Consider the following 18,057-nt stretch of genomic DNA (forward strand, 5'->3'; position numbering starts at 1 on the left):
GTAAATCTGACTTTTGCAAAGGAACACTGGCCACTGGCTGGCAGTGAAGGTAGATGGGAGAGAACGAGCCGTAATTGCTAGATGCCCTCCCTTTGCAAGGCATTGAATTGCTGTAACTAGAGCCCTCTCTGGAGCAGAAGCAGAGACACTCTGGGTCCAGTGGAGCCCACAATGGAGCATCTGCAATACGGCACTCTGGGTTCATGGGCAGGCCCAGCGTGGGAGGCTGTGTCAAAGCTTTCAAACTTGACACATGCAAAACAAGCCATACCTGAAGATAGTGGTCTTTGTAGGTGACCTCATGAACCTGCTGAACAATCGGAACAGAACTTGGAGATGTCTCTAGGACTGTGCTAATGTGGAAGCCTCTAACCACATGTGACTGTATTTACGTTAGTCTTAAAACTCAATCCCTTCATCTCCGTGGCCACAGTTTAGGTGATCAACTTAACAAGTGGCAAGTGGCTTCCTTACTGTGAACAGTGCAGGGGCAAAGTTTGACTGGACAATGTAGCTTCTGGAAATGAAGCTAATATTCACGCTAACTAGGTTTACACTAACTATGCTCAAACTAACGAGAGGTCCACACTAATCAGGCTCATACTAACTAGGTCCATACTAACCATCCAATTCCTTCCTGAGCATGTCCTGCTTCTCAATTTTTTTCCATACACATTTATACCTAGGCTCCACAACCTAGTTTTTCTATCAGCGAAGTTAAGCTAAAAACTAGAATTGATAGATTTGAATCACCTTTCAGACGGATGGATGGACAGGTAATCTGATTTACCCCTACACTTATATATATCTTCAGCATTTCTCTGTTCTCTAGGACATGAACACACATGGGATGCTCTTGCTTCCTTCTCCAGCCCTGTCACCCAGCAGTGCCCTGGAAGGCCTGGACCCAAGCCATTTTACAATTCAGATCTAGTTCTTTGTTAGTTCTGGGTCTTCAAGACTCTGTGTGTGTGTGTGTGTGTCTGTCTGTCTGTCTGTCTATCTGTGTGTGCTCCAGACTCTGCACATCCTAGGCAAGCATCCTACCACTGAGCTACACTTCCGGTCCAAGAATAAGCTTCTGTTTCCACTCTTCATATGGTCAACTGCTATTAGCTTTTAAGGCTAGAGAGATGGCTTGATGGTTAAGGAAGCTTGCTGCTCCTACAGAAGACCTTAGTTTGGTTCCTAGCAACCATGTTAAGTGGCTTACAACGGTCTATGACTCCACTTCCAGGAGCTCTGACGCCCTCTTCTGACCCCCTTAGGCAACTGCATACATGGAGTGCATATGCATGCACTTGCATCCAGACATGCAAGAATACACACACACATGAATTATTTTCTTTAAAATGTCTCAGAATAAGTATTATCCTGCTTTGGAAGTTTAATTGGCCCCTGCTCAGTCATTCTCTAGTTCCAACCTGTGACTCAAGGTGTGAGTTGAAGGGGAGGGAACTGCTCAGTTTCTTTCTTTCCTAATAAACTTTCTCTTTATTTATTTAATGTACATGAGTACACTATCTCTCACTTCAGACACACCAGAAGAGGGCATCAGATCCCATTACAGATGGTTGTGAGTCATGTGGTTGCTGGGAATTGAACTCAGGACCTCAGGAAGAACAGTAAGTGCTCCTAACCACTGAGCCATCTCTCCAGCCCCCTTGCTCAGTTTCCTGCTTCATCTCTGGTTCTAGTTTTTGTTCCAGGTATCTGAGACCCAGGAAACACCCAAACAATCCCAACTTCATTCCCTGGGTATGATGGGGCCTGAATAAGTTTCTCTGGGTCTGTCTGTCCAACAGGCGCAGACTACACCACTGGCCTAAATTGTGGTCAAAAGGCAGGTAAGTGCAGGAGCATGAACTTAGAGAATGCAGGTTCTAAAGTGTATGCTAGAACATGGTGGCACAAAATTCAGAGATGCCTGAGAATTTGTATCCACTTATCTCGGAAGGGAGGAAGAATGGGACTGCTTAGCTAGGCATGGTGGTACATGCCTATAATCACAAAACTTGGAAGCTGAGGTAGAAGGATTGCTTGATACTAGCCTGAACTACAGAAAGAGGTTATTTCACAAAACAAAGCATAACAAAGTTGGTTTGTGTGGTTAGTTTGCATAGCCGTGTGGTGTCATGTTATGTGGCCTTTCTCTGCACCGATGCCCTACTTGCCCCACCCCTGGGTTGGGCTCCTGACCACATTTGTCACCAGAGAAGGGAACAAAGAATTGCACAAGCACCTCCACCAAGGATGGCAAACTTGAAGAAAAGCAGTGACTTTCTTTCTTGTCAGTGTCCAGTGTGGCAGGAAGCAGTAGGCAAGCGTGGAAGGCAGGCAGGAGAGAGGGAAGGGACACTGGACTGCAGGCTCACCTGAGTGGCAGGCATGTCTTTGAAGGGGACATGGCCATTGGCTAGTTCACATGCTGTGATTCCCACGCTGTAGATATCAGACTTGGCATCATAACCCTGAAGATTCTAAGTCAGAAGAAAAAGCCACACATGACTCCATTTGTAGCCTTGGTCTTTCTTAAATAGGAAGGACTAAAAACAAAGATCGCCATCCCACAGTCAGGACCATATGTGGACCGTGCTTGTCACCTAACTGCTGTGTGAGGAGAGCGAATGTTTGGCACTGCTATGAAAAAAAACAGGCACACTGAGATGCATGCACCTGCTCTGCATGGAAATCTAAAGTACCAAGTATTTCCAGAATGTTCTCTATCCACAGGATGGGCAGTATCTCTGAGGCAAGCACAATAGTCAGGTCCAGGGGGGACCATACTCATCGAAGCAGGCAGGTAATGCTCATGCTGTGTGCTACAGCGCACCTGGCCAACCAGGACGCTTCCTTCTAGAATCCTCTTCCCAACCCAGGACATTCCTGTGCTCCCCGAGGAGATCACGGGGCTCCTTGCATCCAAGGACACAGACCTGCTGGAGGACTTCTGGGCTGAGCCAAGGCAGGACCTTGATACTATACTTGGGGAAATCATGGACTGCACGCTGCCGCTGCCCGTGACTGATCATGCTAAGGTTGCTGCGTAAACCAGACAGGTAGACCTTCCCATCCGTGGAGATCAGAATGTGGCTGGCCTTGACACTCCTGTGGAGAGGTAAAGACATTTCACAGGCATGTCCCAATGCTATAGAAATGCAAGCTTCACGTGGTGGATATGGCTATGGGTATATCATATGTATGTAACTGCTTCCCATGCATACACAAGTGTATTTACCAACATTTTCAAACATGTCTGTCTGAAATTAACCATTTATGTAGTTAATTCTTATTTTTTAAAGATTTATTTATTATATGTAAGTACACTGTAGCTGTCTTCAGACACACCAGAAGAGGGCATCAGATCTCATTACAGATGGTTGTGAGCCACCATGTGGTTGCTGGGAATTGAACTCAGGACCTCTGGAAGAGCAGTCAGTGCTCTTAACCACTGAGCCATCTCTCCAGCTCTGTAGTTAATTTTTATTTTTATTTATTTTGTACAGAGTTTTGCAACAGGGACTATAACCTGACTATTGTGGAAGTCCTCTGTAAACCAGGCTGGTCTTGAACTTACAGAGATCCACCTGCCTGTGCCTCTGGAGTGCTGGGATTAAGTAGTATTTAATTATCATTATATTTTATAACTTACTATGTCCCTAGTGTCAAAATGCCCTCTCAATCTGTATCTTCACACCCACAGATTAGTGCATTTCTCAACCTTCTTCAGAAGGTCTGTGCCGTGGTTGGTGACCAGTGTGGAAACTCACAACTGGCTGAAATGCAGTTGTAAGTGTCTGCCAATGGGCAGCCATAAATGGTATGTTTGGATTCCTCTCCTCCCATCAAGGCTCAAGGACCATTGCCAAGGAAGGGAGAGAAAGACTGTAACAGTCAAGGTAGGAGGAGGACCTGACCAAAACAGGTTTTTCTGGATGGACACAGGACCACTGCACCCAGGAACTCACAGAAACTGTGGGTGCTGCACAAGATCTGAAGAGAACCACGACGGTCAGCAAAGAGACTCAGTTTTATTTAATAGTGTGGAGCCTGTTGACAGTGGCAGAGCCCAGCTACCCTAGAACTCACATAGTCTAGGCTGGCCCCAACTCTTAATGCTTTGACTTCTGCCTCTCTTACAGGCATGCACCACCGTGCCAGGTAGATGAAAATTCCTGTTTGATTGACTTTGAAAACAGTGTCTCTTTATGTAGCCCTTGCATGGCCTGGAACTCTCATGTCAGCTAGGCTGGTCTTGAACTCTTAAACGCAGAGATCTACCATGCATGCTCCAGTCTGGCTCCTACTAATACTTTTAATCTGCACTTTTATTCTTGGGTGTTTTTGGAAAGTGCAAGATTACCTAATCACTTTATGTTAAGCAACTCCTCTCTCAGTGCTGAGCAAGACTCATCTTTGCTGCTACCTGTATACATCAGATTCTGGCTTCTGATTGGCATCTCTAATCCAGGGACCTAACATTTAGCCATTCTCCAGGAAGAGACATTCAAGATACCTCTACTTAGTGCAAATGTCACAGATGTCAGCACGCAGGTCCACTGATGGGACCTCCTAACCACCTCCAGTTATGTGTACAATATGACATTTTATCTTCATCCAAGATCTCTGATGGCTAGGGCTGGGTGTCTGTTGGCCTCCTAGGGCCTGCTCTGTTTTGATGATGTTTTTGTTGCTCATGTGTGTTCAGACAAAGCTAACATCTGTCACTCTGGTACACATTACATATAGTGTCATTTATGAAACAGAAATCTTAAACCTGATATAATCAAATTTATCATTTTCTTGCTCTATGCTTTGTGTGTCTCCGGTCCAAAAGCTATTCCCTCACTCTGATTTCTCCTTAAGTCTGCAGTCTGGGGCTTGCAATATGGCTCAGTGGGTACAGGCACTTGCTGCCAAGCCTGACCACCTCAGTTTGATACCTAGAACCAACAAGGTGGAAAGAGGCTCCAGTTCCAATATCTTCTCCAGTAGGACTTAGTTTTCTTGACACAAATTACTAAGTAAACTGGTTTTGCCCTGGTCATGGGCCTGCTCTGAAGCAGAGGAGTAAGGCAGGGGTCAGGGGTGAGGGGCAGTGGTCCACAGTGGATGATCCTCTCACACAATAAAGATCATATGACTTCAGCACTGACAAACTAATGACTGTCCCCCAAGTGGTGAGCTCAAACTCCAGATCCTTGATTATGAACTCTAGCTTGATTAGTAAAGGGTTAAGTGGCTTGGAACACACCTGTGCACATAGCCCATGTGATGGATGTAGTCTAAGGCCTTCAGCACCCCCTGCAGGATATATGCAATCGCCAGTTCATTCATGCCATCCATGAAGTGTGTGCCAATGAGATCCTTCGCCGAGCCTGAAAAGGATGTCAATAATAACAGGAGAAAGCAACAGCACAGAACCCACCAACAGCTCAAGAAGCCTTCACACTCACCATACGCCATGAATGATGTGACGGCCCACAGCTCATTGTCTGCGATGAAGGTGGCTCGATATGGCACTATGTTGGGATGGCTGAAGAGTTTAGAGACATGAAGCTCCCCCTGGAAGCAACGGCAAAGCCGAGGTCGCAGTCAAAAATGTACCCAGCTTGAAGATGGCAGTCTGGTGTTAGTGTAGGGACCCAGTACCTTCTGATCCTGGAATCCTTCCAGGGCAGGGAGGCCCCACCATGTTTGAGGAAAGCCACCTCATTTGCCCACTTAGGCCTCTTGGTAGTCCTGCCAGCCACCAACACCAAAGAGCCCTAAAACACAACCCCTTACCATGTCAACACAGTGCGAGTTAACCACCTCAGAAATGAAAAAAATAAAAGTGGCTGAAGACATGGGGTGAGATTCACTTAACTAAATCCCAAAGGCCAAGGTATATCCTCTTTAAGTCAAGCTCATGATCCAGCTTGGGCACTGGGGCAGGAGGACTATAAGCTTGAGGCCAGGCTCAACAGGTAACAGAGCAAGATGCTATCTAAAAACGAACAAAAGAATATGTTCCCACTATACATCAAAGTATAAGAGTTGACAAAACTAATGGACAAATGTCAACTCTGGAATACAAGGAGACAGTTCCCAGTACTTTGACTAGAAACCCCTTCCCTGGAAGCAGGCATATGAGCATTTTAAAAAAAGAGTATGCTGGAGAGATGGCTCAGTGGTTCAGAGTACTGGCTGCTCTTCCAGAAGTCCTGAGTTCAAATCCCAGCAACCACATGGCAGCTCACAACCATCTGATGCCCTCTTCTGGTATGTATAAAGACAGCTACAGTATACTTATATATAATAAACAAATAAATTAAAAAAAAAAAGCACTGACTGCTCTTCCAGAGGTCCTAAGTTCGATTCCCAGCACCCTTCACACACACACACACACACACACACACACACACACACACACACAAATTTTATATATATGAGTACACTGTTGCTCATTACAGATGGTTGTGAGCTACCATGTGGTTGCTGGGAATTGAACCCAGAACCTCTGGAAGAACAGTCAGTGCTCTTAACCATTGAGCCATCTCTCCAGGCCAATAAATAATTCTTAAAAGAGGTGGGGGGGAGCGTTCAAAGGAACCTCAGACAAGCCAGGTATTTGCATCTGCTATGCCAGTGCTTGGAGCAGTGGTTCTCAACCCTCCTAATGCTCAACCTTCAGTACAGTTCCTTACACTTGGGGACCTCCGATCATAACATTATTTCTTTGCTACTCCATAGCTGCAATTTTGCTACTGTTATGAACTGTAATGTGAATGTTTGATAAACAAGAACCATGGGGTTAGAAAGCTGGGACAGGAGGACTAACGAGTTTGAAACCAACCTGGGCTACCTAAGTTCTAGACCAGCCTGAACATGAGGCCCTATCTCAAAAGAAACAAAAAAAATTTTTTTTTAATTACGGAAATTTCAGGTTCTGGTACTGGCCCCATCCAGTGACTATGAACAGAGAAAGCTGGGCAGCACGGCCAGGTGAGCATCACTTGAGGAGAAGGTTGCAGATGAGGAAGGGCAGGAGCTGCACACTCAGTCCACATGGTGCTAGATGCTACACAGACCGCTATCATAGGACCATGAGGACTCTCACCCACTCAGTTCCTACACAAGTTTAAAAAGAGGAAGGCACCTTGCTTGTCACACCGAGTGGCACCTGCCGCAAACAGGATGCAAAGGGCCAGAAAATGGCCACTGGTGGCAGAGCAGGTGGCCCTGCTGGGACTGATTCTGTCTCTGCTGCTTTCTGCTGTGCTTGTGGGCAGGCATGCTACTTAGCTTTTCTGGATAATGCAGAGAAAACCAAAGAGAAATATTTAAAGAAGAGGGGACATGGGCTGAGGAGCACCACCCCAGGCCCGGTCAACCGTCAGATGCTAAGACTCTTCACTGATGCCTCACACCCTCTCAACACATGGGCCACGCTAGTTTCCTGCAGACGCCCTTAGAGGAGTAACCAGTAATCAGGAGCCTCCCTCCAAGGGTCACACCCATGTTTCATTACCTGCAAGAACGTCACCATCTCATTGGAACAAGCTTCTAGGTTGATCCTTCGTACTGTCACATACTCTCCCGTTGGTTTGTACCTGGCTAAATTCACTGTCATCAAGTCCTCAAACCCTTTGCCTGAGAGAAAAGAGGCAGAAATTCTAGTTACAAAGTCACTACTGATACTTTCATAGTTGACATTTCTAGATTTGTCCATTAGTCCTTCTCAGCCAATCACTGTAGCAGACTATGGCCTCCTGGAAATGACTTGGCACAAGAAACCCACAGAAGCCCGTTGTCACCGTGAACCCTCCCAGATAGCTGAGGGCGCTGTAGTGGGATGTAAGTGTGCCCTGGGAGTTACCTATGACGGTGAGCAGCTCATAACACCCGCCATCTGGCAGAAAGTTACTCATGATCTCTGGTCTGGAGAAGGACGCTATGGGCTCTGAGCTCACCTCATTGGCCTAAAGAAAAAGAAAAAGAGGTTAACTGAGAAAACAGAGGTGGAGAGCAGGACAGAGGTAGCCACATACGCATGGGGAGCCTCGCCTCTACAACACACAGCAATCCTGATGGGGCCAAAAAGCACCGCTGGCTCTACCTGAAGAGAAACACGGTACATGGGTGTGCAGTCGACACTCCTGGCAGAACAAGTGTTGTGAGATCTACAAACAAGGACAACGACCCAGTCAACAGCTACTCTGCTTGTCCTCCCTAGAGTCACTGCTCAAGTGTGCCCAGTCCTTGGCTGGGGAAGAATGTGTGGAGAAGACACGACAGAAGCCAGCGGGTAGAGAAATACAGGGTTCTGGGTCTCCTGCTTCATAGGGTCTTTTTTTTTTTTTAATTTATTTATTATATATAAGCACACTGTAGCTATCTTCAGACACACCAGAAGAGGGCATCAGATCCCATTACAGATGGTTGTGAGCCACCATGTGGTTGCTGGGAATTGAACTCAGGACCTCTGGAAGAGCAGTCAGTGCTCTGAACCGCTGAGCCATCTCTCCAGCCCCCAGGGTCCAACTTTTAAGGGCCCAATTGCAAGATTCTAAAAGGTCGGATCTGCAGTCTTGCTCTAGAGCAGTTCTCAACTTGTGAGTCACATATCGATATTTACATTATGATTCATAACAGTAGCAAAATTAGTTATAAAATAGCAACATGTTATGGTTGGGAGTCACCACAACATGAAGAACTGTATTATGGGGTCTCGGCCTTAGGAAGGTAAAGAAGCACTGACCTAGAAGACTTTGCTGGTGGAACCCCATTCCTTTAGTAAACCAAGAGCCCAGGCTAGTCATTCCTGAAGTTCCCAAAGTAACAGGTGAGTAACTGACTCCAAGCTATAGACCCCGAGAGTCGGCTTTTCAGCCACCTGGGTCCTGCCCACTCAGGTTGGGGACGAAGCTGGACACCAGCCACTTGGGATGTGGAGGACAGTTCTCCTTTTACAAGCTTGCTTTCCCTTTAGGGCCAAATGCATTCCTATGGCTTGGGTGAGGATTTCTATCTTCAAGCTTTCTTCCTTCAGGTGTGTCTAACTGCAATGGAGAAATCTGAGGCCAGCTCCCCGCGTGGTGCACCACGGTTACCAGCCTGGCTTCACTTCAGAGGTGCTGGTGCCCACCTGGAATCCTAGGATTCAAGAGGTGGAGGCAGAAGGATCAAGAGTTCCAAGCCAGCTTTAGCTACAGGAGACCCTGTCTCAAAAAGCCAAACAAAAACAAACCTGGCCTTGATTCAGAAGAGAGTGTAAACTACAGGTCAGCACTGCCTATAAAAGCTGAGACTCTTCTGAGGAGATGGTACCGGGATAATCACCAAGGCTGACATTGCAGAGAAGCCTCATTTAAATACCATATACTCTTCAGAGCCTGTTTACTCTAGACCAGATCCTCCTTCTCCCACGCTGGAGGAAGAAATGGAGCAGATACATCCTTTTTTCCCTTTCTGAGACAAGGTCTTTGTAGAGCAGGCTGGCCTTGAACTTAGATTTGCCAGTTATTGAACTTCTCAGTGCTGAGGAAGGGCGTGCACCACTTTGAGTACCTCTGCCTCCCGGAGGGCCAGGATTGCCTGGAATGCTCAGTTTTCCTCATCAAACTAGCTCTATCATGCAAAACAAAAACAAGGCCCAGGAGGTAAACAATTTGCTAAGGAATTAGAAGGTGGTTGTGACACAGATGAGAACCAGGCCCATGCTGGGGAACATGTCCTGCTGACTGATGTTTTGAGTCCATCTGGTCTACAATTAATAATGCCTATCTCCATAAAAAGGCAAAGGTAGATCTGGCTCCCTCACCACGAAAAGCTTAGTGGCACCACCTTGACCCCAGCACTGAGGAGGCAGAAAGATCTGAGTTTGAGGCCAGCTTGGTTTACATAGTGAGCTTCAGGATAGCCAGAGCTACATAGAAACACCCTGTCTCAAAACAACAGAGAGTCACTAAGACTGCAGTTCAGCAAAATAGATATGGATTAGTGAAGTCTATTTCTAATTTAAACCATCTGTTATATTCCAAGACTCGGCCATAATATTCTATTTAGTTATAGTTCACTGACTTTCACTGTTGTATATTATTCCTTTGAGAAACATATCTCAAATTATCCACCACAACACTGATGGGGTTGGGTTCTTCTCCAACTATGACAACTATTTCAAGCTGCACTACTATAAACATGTTTGACTAGGTCTCCTGACTAAGGCTGATAACAAGCGGAAAGAATCACCGGGTCACACGACTGGCCAACTTTATGAGACAATTACATTGCTTTCCAGAACACCATTCACATCACACTGAGCGCCTGCACAGCTTTGTGTGTGTTTCATTGTTACTACCGTGTGTAATGTGCATGTGTAGGTGTACAGGCATATTGCTTTGGAGGTCAGAGTGCCTCTGTGGAGTCAGTTCTCTCTGACCTTTAACGGAGAGAACTGGGAACTGAAGTCAGAGCACCGGCTTTGCACAGCAGTGCCTTTACTTACCAAGCCCTGTTGCCAGTCCACATGAGTGGTCTTGCTCTCAACATCAGTGTTTGGGTCACAGAAAGCCCATGATGGTTTGCTATCAGCTCTAGCTACCTCACTGACTTCATCTCCCTGAACAGTCTTTCTCCACGTCTCGATCTTAGTGAACCTGTCAATCATTTAATCTGGAAACCCCACCCCACCCTTAGGATTTATTTATTTTGATTTTGTGTCCTGGTTAGTTTTCTGTCCATCTTGACACAAGCTGGAGTCATCTGGGAAGAGTGACTCTGGGGTGAGACAAATGGCTCTATCAGGTTGACCGTAGGCAAGTCCGGGACACTTTCTTGATTAGTGAGTGCCATGGGAGTACCATGCCCAGGTTCCGGGGTCCTGCCCTGACTCCCTCAGTGAGACTGTAAGCAGTAGGATGAAATAAGGGCCACGTTTCCCCTAAGTTGCCTTTGGTCATGGTGTTTACCATAGCAAGAGAAAGCACTCTAAGACAATGTGTATGGGTGCTTGTCTGTACATCTGTAAGTGCACCAAGTGTGTGCCATGCCTGTAGGGGCCAGAAGAGGAAGCAATGTTCCTGGGAATTGATGTTTTGAGTCACTGCATAGGTGCTGGGAATTGAACCTGGGCCCCCCAGGTGCTTTTAACCCTTGAGCAGTCTCTCTGGGTTCCTCAACTGGAGCCCTCCCAACTAGCTACAACTTCTGTCCCCACTGTTTTTTGTTGCTGTTGTTTTTGTTTTGTTTTGTTTTGAGAGTGTCACATAACCCAGACAAGCGTCAAACTATATATCTGAGGCTGTCCCTCTGGTTACACCACACGCATGCACATGTGTGCGCCAATCATTTTCTCATTATGGTCTTCTTGTCATTTAGGTCTCAGTACAATTTCTCCAGAGATAACCCCACTCATCAAAGCAGAGTCAGCGCCTATCACATGACTGTGTGACACTGGTTTACGATAAAGTTGAACAATCTATTCTCTATCAAGTTCACCACAGCATGGGGGGGTCCTTGTCTGCTGTGCTCACTGCTCTATTAACTGTAGTAAGAGAACAATACTGGACAAACCTAAAGCACCCATAAACCATAAAAGCAAAGTAGGAACTGGGGAAGTTGTCTGCCTACAATCTTCCCTGGAGAATCAGAGTAGGATGAATGCCAATTCCTCTGGAAAGAGGGCTCAAAGTGATGGTGACATTGGTCCTGAAACACCTTTCCAGAGCCTGATACTTTGCAGGAAAAAAAGGATTACTTTGCTTTTGTTTGGTTGGTTGCTTGTTTTTTAATTAACACTACACAGCTTCGATGAGAAGTAATTGTTTTGTCTTTAAAGCTTTCTCTGAATTTCCAAACTTCATAAACTTCCTCTAGTGTGAAAAAAAAACAAAAAACAAAAAACAAAAAAACAGAAAGACACCAGATAAGGAAGAACAACTGAGTCCTCAGAGTAAAATATTCATTAATGCGCTTTTTAAGATTTTATATATTTTAAACAACTCTCTGCAAAGGCCCCCTATCACCTGTGCCCTACTTCTTGGCAGGGAGGCACACAAGACACACCACCCACTGGGCTCCAACTATGGCATTTCTTGTTGAGCACAGGCAGGGAAAGGCTCAATGCATTTCTTAGGAACTCACTAAATCCTTCCAATCTAGCACAGAAAGCGACCGGAAAGTGTGACCTTTAACAACCAGTGTTTTTGGAACTGGAAGACGTGGGGCTGCAGGAGATGAGCTAGCCTTGGGGCCGCTGCAGATTTTACCTGGATGCCTGCCTTCCTGCCTCACCACAAACATTCCCTAAGCAAGCCTTCCCCTCTGGCTAGTCTACAGTCAGAGGCCAGCACACAGACAGGGAAAGGTTTTGTAAACAGCACGGAAATATTTCAGTGTTCTTTTGTAACTTATCAGTCGGATCTGTAGTTACTGGTGACTTCCCCCTTTACATTGCCTGCAGTTTCGCTCCTAAACTGAGACCTGAAATAAACTGTGTATGGAAACTGGTTTCCATAGGTGGATTTAAGATGCAGGATTTCTGAAATGTCTGGTCTGCTACTGACATAGAGATGGAGTGTCCTGATAAGTTTTCTGTCAACTTGACCCAGCTCGAGTTATCTGGAGGAACCTAAACTGAGAAACGCCTCCATTAGATTGCCGGTAGACAAGCCTGTAGAGCATTTTCCTGACTCGTGAGTGATGTGGGAGAGCCCAGCCCACTCTGGGCGGTGCCAGTCATGGGTCGTCGGTGCAATAACAAGAGGCCTGAGGAAGCCAATGAGCAGCGTTCACCTATGGCTTCATCCATCAGCTTCAGTTCCTGCCTCTAGGCTCCTGCAGTTTAAGTTCCTGCCTTGACTCCCTCAATAGACTTGTGACTCGGATATGTAAGCTAAATAATCCTTTTCCTCCCCAACTGCTTTCAGTCAACGTGCTTACCACAGCAATAGAAAGCAAACTAAGAAAGTGGTATCAGGATCAGGGTCTTAGAGACTGCTCTGACAGACAGCCATGTTTTGGTGGGGATTGTGAAGGTCTTTGGGATCTAGGCTGGGAATGTTGGCAAGTGCTGTGGGGACTTGGAAGATAATGCTGCAAGTGAAGCAGATGATGGAGGTTTAGCTTGTGAAGTCTCAGGAAGAAGCAGAGACTTCTGGGGCTGTTCATGTGATATTTTAAACTAAGATTTCTTGGTTTCGTCATCTAAGACTGAAGAATCAGCTGTAATTACGGTAAGCCAGAGTCACTGAACTCAACCCTGTACTTAACCACAACAGGCTTAGCTCATTAAACTCGTCCAGATTTTTAAAGTCAATGTTCAGAGCAAAGGGATAAATTTCTAGCTCATTCTCCTTAGACACAGTACATCACTGTTATAACAGTGTAATCTGGAATCTCAAATTGCTCAAGAAAAGACTAATTCTGTTCATTTCTTCTTTAAGCCTTTATAACATTAAAAGCATTTTACATTTTTGAACATTTTAAAAACATAAAAATAATAAACCATCGATATCTAGAAATGACCATAAAACAGAGGCATACAAAATCCAAAAAAGCATACAAAGACAATATAATATCTATGAAAAAACACCAAATGAATGCATTCAACTAGCCACGGGTTTCACCAAGGACAGGTTTTACTAGAGCTGCAGCAGCTAAGAGCATATGAAAATTATGCAATTAGCATTTTTTTCCTTTTTCTTCTTCTTCTGTTTCCTGAATGAAAACACTTGGGTCTGACAGGCAGGTGCTCCCAACAGACAGTATAAGCTCAGTCAAAACGAATCTGAGCATCATTACCCTTGATTCTGCCTTGAGCTGCCTACCAAACAACCCACAGAAAGGGGTCTGCCAAGTGTTCTTATCCCTCCCAGTTCCCATCCTCCTCCCCTACCTCTCAGGGTTCTCTCTGTTTAATAACCCTGATTGGCTTCAAACTGGTAATCCTCCTGCCTCAGCCTTCTGAGTGCTGGGACCACAGGCGTGTGCCACTATGCCCAGCCACTGTGCACTCATGTGCTTGCTTGCTCGATCTGATCCCTCCCTCTCCCGTCAATGATTCATGTTTTCCAGAATAGCTGTGCACATATGGTGTTATTTACTTGGGGAAAATAAAGCACAAGTGGAGGGAAGGCAGCAAGAATCTTGCATCTTGTGCCAGTTTAAAAAAAAAAAAAATCCCTGTTTTGTTTGGCTTTGTGGAGAGGGAGAAAAGTTGAGTTTAACATTTTTTGGTTTTTTCAATTGTGTGTGTACATGAGCAGGAATGTATGCGTGTGGAGGTCAGAGGATAACTCTGTGGGGTCAGTCCTTTCCTTCTACCTTTAAATGGGTCCCAGGGATCCCTCTGGCTGGCTCCTCACTCAAGCTTCCACAACCTATGCCTACGAGCTGGGCTGTCTCATGGCCCTTGGGCTTCTCGTTTTAAGGCAGTCTTGCCACATAGTTCCCTCTGGTTTCAAAGTTGCCATTCTCGCATCTCAAGCTCTCAAGTAATGGGACAGTAGCCATGTGCCCTCAGGCCTGGCTGTGTCTGTCTGTTGTCTTCTGTCCTGTATGGAGGGTGACTCTCAGGGCCTTACGCATGTCTGACACCACATCCTCAGTTTTGAGAGGTAGGGTGACAGGCATGGCATGCTGAGTCTCTTTTCTACTTTTGAATTTTGGTTTGGTTTTTACAGTAGGACTCGTGAGGTCCTGCCTAATGAGCCAGAGAGTGATCTGTGTTTTCTGCATGGACTGAAGCTTGTTGTTGATAGTCTAACAATGAGGAAGTGCCACTGAAACCGAAATCTCAATCTGATGGAGGGGTGGGTGAGGAGGAGGGATGGGGGGAAGAATTTAGTCCCCAGATGAGACTTTTCTGCTCTTTAAATACACAATTACCTCTTTCCAGGGTGAAACCCGAAGCATCACAAGTAAGGAAAGAAATTAACATTGCACTCCACCCAGGTCAAGCCGAGGAGGCAGAGGAGCAGAAGCAACAGCACACAGCCGCAGGCACAGGCATCTCCATGCAGCAGCCACTTACTTTTCTCCGAGTGTCACCCGGAGGCTGCTCTGGGGTAGAGAAATCCATCGTTGGCATTTTGTTGTTAGTGGAAGACACACCCACACTCAGAACAGCAATCATTACACTTAGGACTATAGTTAATAATAAACCACGTATGTCATTACAGTACTGAGCACATACATAGACCTGCAGCCTCTCGGACTGGCACGTGAACGCCAGCCTAGTCCACAGTAAGCCCTGCGCACAGTGACTTACCGTCAGCGTACAACATTAATTTGAATATGCTGGTGTCTGGGCCTTTTACTTTGTGAACCAAAATCCTTCTTTCCTTCCCCTTGGTCTTTAGGACCTTACTCTGGCTGGGCAACTAGCTACTCTACAATGTTCCAGGTTTGCTTATTATAAAAGTTTCTTTTAAAAATTGTAGCATTTGTGTGTAGAGATGAGACAACTTGTGGGAAGGCTGCTCCCCTTCCAAGCGAGGCCCAGGCTTAGCAGCAAGCGCCCTCACCCACTGAGCCTCTCACTGCTCTTTCTTCCTCTCTTTGCTCAAGCTGGCCTGGAACTTGTGGCAATCCTCCTGCTGCAGCCTCTCAAGATCACTGAAACTACAGTCATGACTCACTATGTCAGGCTCCAAAATTCATTTCAAAGTCACAGGGATGCTGGGCTTTTTTTTTAGATTTACTTTGTGTGTATGGGTGCACACCAGAAGATCCCATTATAGACGGTCGTGAGCTGTCCTGTGGGTGCTGGGAATTGAACTCAGGACCTCTGGAAGAGCAGTCAGTGCTCTTAACCACTGAGTAATCCTGTGGGTCACTTCTGAGATTAGACTGCTTTTTGAGGAGTGTGTGGGTTGGGGTGGGAGGTTGGTTTAAGGCACATTTCAGCAAAGCAGAACATGTCTAAAGGACTGTTTCCCAGCTCGACTCTCAGAGTCTCTGGATTCTGAGTTGGAGTACAGCAGCGCCACTGGGCATCAGCTGCTGGAAACAAAACCCAGAAACCACAGGACAACCAAGGAACCTCCCGCTCACAAATCCCTCTGTCCCTTGATTTTTTTTCCCCATCTTCAAAAGTAATAGAAACCCATTAGCATGAGGCTGGAGGCATAGCACAGTGGGAGTGCGCCTGCCTGCGCATGCCCAGCCCTGGGTTCATCTACCCAGCACATTACTAAAGGCCTTCCACCATAAAGCACAGGGCTCCTTACACATTTTCAAAGATCTTAAATCACACAATTCTAAGTACCTTAAACTATAGCAAATCAGGGAAGAACGTTTAGTTACCAAGGGAAATATCTTTCATTCAATACATTAGAGACTATGTGGCTAGAGAAGATTAGAGGAGAGTGATTCGTCCTTGGTTTTTCAAAGGAGTAGCAGAAAGTAGTTTTCTTGTATACAAACAGAAGCAAATGCTTATGGCAGACAGTCAAAGAGGAGAAGCCAAGTGAGGAGTTACATGAAATACACCTCAGTTTTCTTGACAGAAGGCAATTTCCAAGTTGTGTCAAGACTGGGTAATCCCAGCTATACTAAGCTGTGACCATTTGGAACAATCTCTTTACCACCTCAGGTCGGAGACTAGGATGCTGTCAAAGAAGCCAGTGGCAAGGCATGGTGGCAAGTTCCTTTACTGCCATCATTCAGGAGGGAGAGGCAGAGGGTCTCTAGGAGTTTGAAGGCAGTCAAGACTATATAGTGAGACCCTATTTCAAACAAATATACAAACATGAAAACCAGACCACAACAAAAACCCAGGTATCCAGAGACCCCACAGTTAGAAACTGAATAAAAGAATCCATTCATTCCAATCACATATTCTGCAATATTCGTGACTAATTCATAAGCTAAATTTCTAAAACAATTTCTAATAAAATTATTAGTGTGTGAGCACATGTATCATGGTCCATGGTCAGAGGTCAGAGGTCAGAGGACAACTGTGGAACTGGGTTTTTTTCCATCTTTATTTGAGTTCTAGACATTGATCTCGGACAAAGCAAATGCTTCATGCGCTGAGCCATCACAGCCACGGTGTTTAAAGCATTTTATTCCCACTGGTGATAGGAGGAAGAGACTACTAGCAGAACTTAATTTGCTCCATTAGTTTATAGTTTATACTGTAATAATTTTTGTTAGTTATGATTGAAACAAAAAGATCCTATTATTTTTTTGGTAAGCTCTTACCTAAAATATAACACTCTGACAAAGTCCATAAAACCACTACTCTAAAATTTCTTTGGGATTATTTAAGGAAAATAAGTTAATAGAACCGTCTGGTTATTAATACATTTGAGTTTTCAGTTCTTTGCTATTTGTGGATGCTGTGGATTCCTCTGTTTCTTCACCTATAGGATGCCTAGAATACCACAGTACTTAAAGCAAAGACTGGGTCTATACTGTGCTGTTATTATCTTTGGGTTTTAGAGACGGTCTTGTTATATAGCCCATCTGCCCTTGAATTCCCATATGTAGTCCACGATGGCCTTGAACTCTTGCTGCTTCTGTCTCAGCCTCCTGAGCGCCATGATTACACACAAGTGTGGGCCAGCATGCCCAGACACGACTACTGTCTCTACAGAGAGAACTTTCTCTTGCCCTGAACTAAGATCATCATTTCCAGAAGGCCTTACTTTGGAAAGGGCCAAACAGGAAGGTCTGTGCCTGTTAAACCTCACAGCACAAACCGAGTCAATAGATATCATGATAGGGTGTCAGTATTCTTGCCCTGATAGATATTTTTCCCTTAGTTCTACTAAGTCTCATGATTTCTTCTATGAAAAGATGAGCCAACTCTATGGATCAATACAACCAAAACTTTTATATCACTTTTACATTTGTCTTGACCTATTGTTTTATTTTTAAAGTGTGTGTGTATGTATGTATGTAAGAGAACAAAAGAGATGCAAATAGTGAGAGAGAGAGAGAGAGAAGACTAGAGACCAAACCCTGCTAAAGCTTTGCACACTGACCTGTGTTCCGAGCCTTTTACTTTTCAGTTTGATACAGGGTCTCACTAAGTTGCCCAAGCTGGCCCTGAACTTGTAATGCTGC

At 45.4% G+C, this 18,057-nt stretch overlaps 1 protein-coding gene across 5 annotated transcripts in view; it reads right to left on the reverse strand.

Moving 5' to 3' along the window:
- Nucleotides 1-18,057, reverse strand: part of STRADA (STE20 related adaptor alpha) — a 29,287-nt gene that overhangs the window by 2,010 nt on the left and 9,220 nt on the right. For 4 of the 5 annotated variants that reach the window (XM_080923374.1, XM_080923375.1, XM_080923373.1 and 1 more), the window contains 6 exons: nt 7,862-7,964; nt 7,514-7,635; nt 5,457-5,565; nt 5,255-5,378; nt 2,937-3,108; nt 2,376-2,480 (listed from right to left, as the gene is read on the reverse strand). In XM_080923374.1, the coding sequence (XP_080779500.1) occupies nt 2,376-2,480; nt 2,937-3,108; nt 5,255-5,378; nt 5,457-5,565; nt 7,514-7,635; nt 7,862-7,964 (735 nt within the window). Of the gene's footprint in view, nt 1-2,375; nt 2,481-2,936; nt 3,109-5,254; nt 5,379-5,456; nt 5,566-7,513; nt 7,636-7,861; nt 7,965-15,016; nt 15,046-18,057 lie in introns of all 5 variants that reach the window. The other variant, XM_080923377.1, reaches the window with a different exon arrangement.

Source organism: Micromys minutus (assembly GCF_963924665.1).
Source record: "Micromys minutus genome assembly, chromosome: 10".
In the NCBI taxonomy this organism is placed as follows: Eukaryota; Metazoa; Chordata; class Mammalia; order Rodentia; family Muridae; genus Micromys; species Micromys minutus.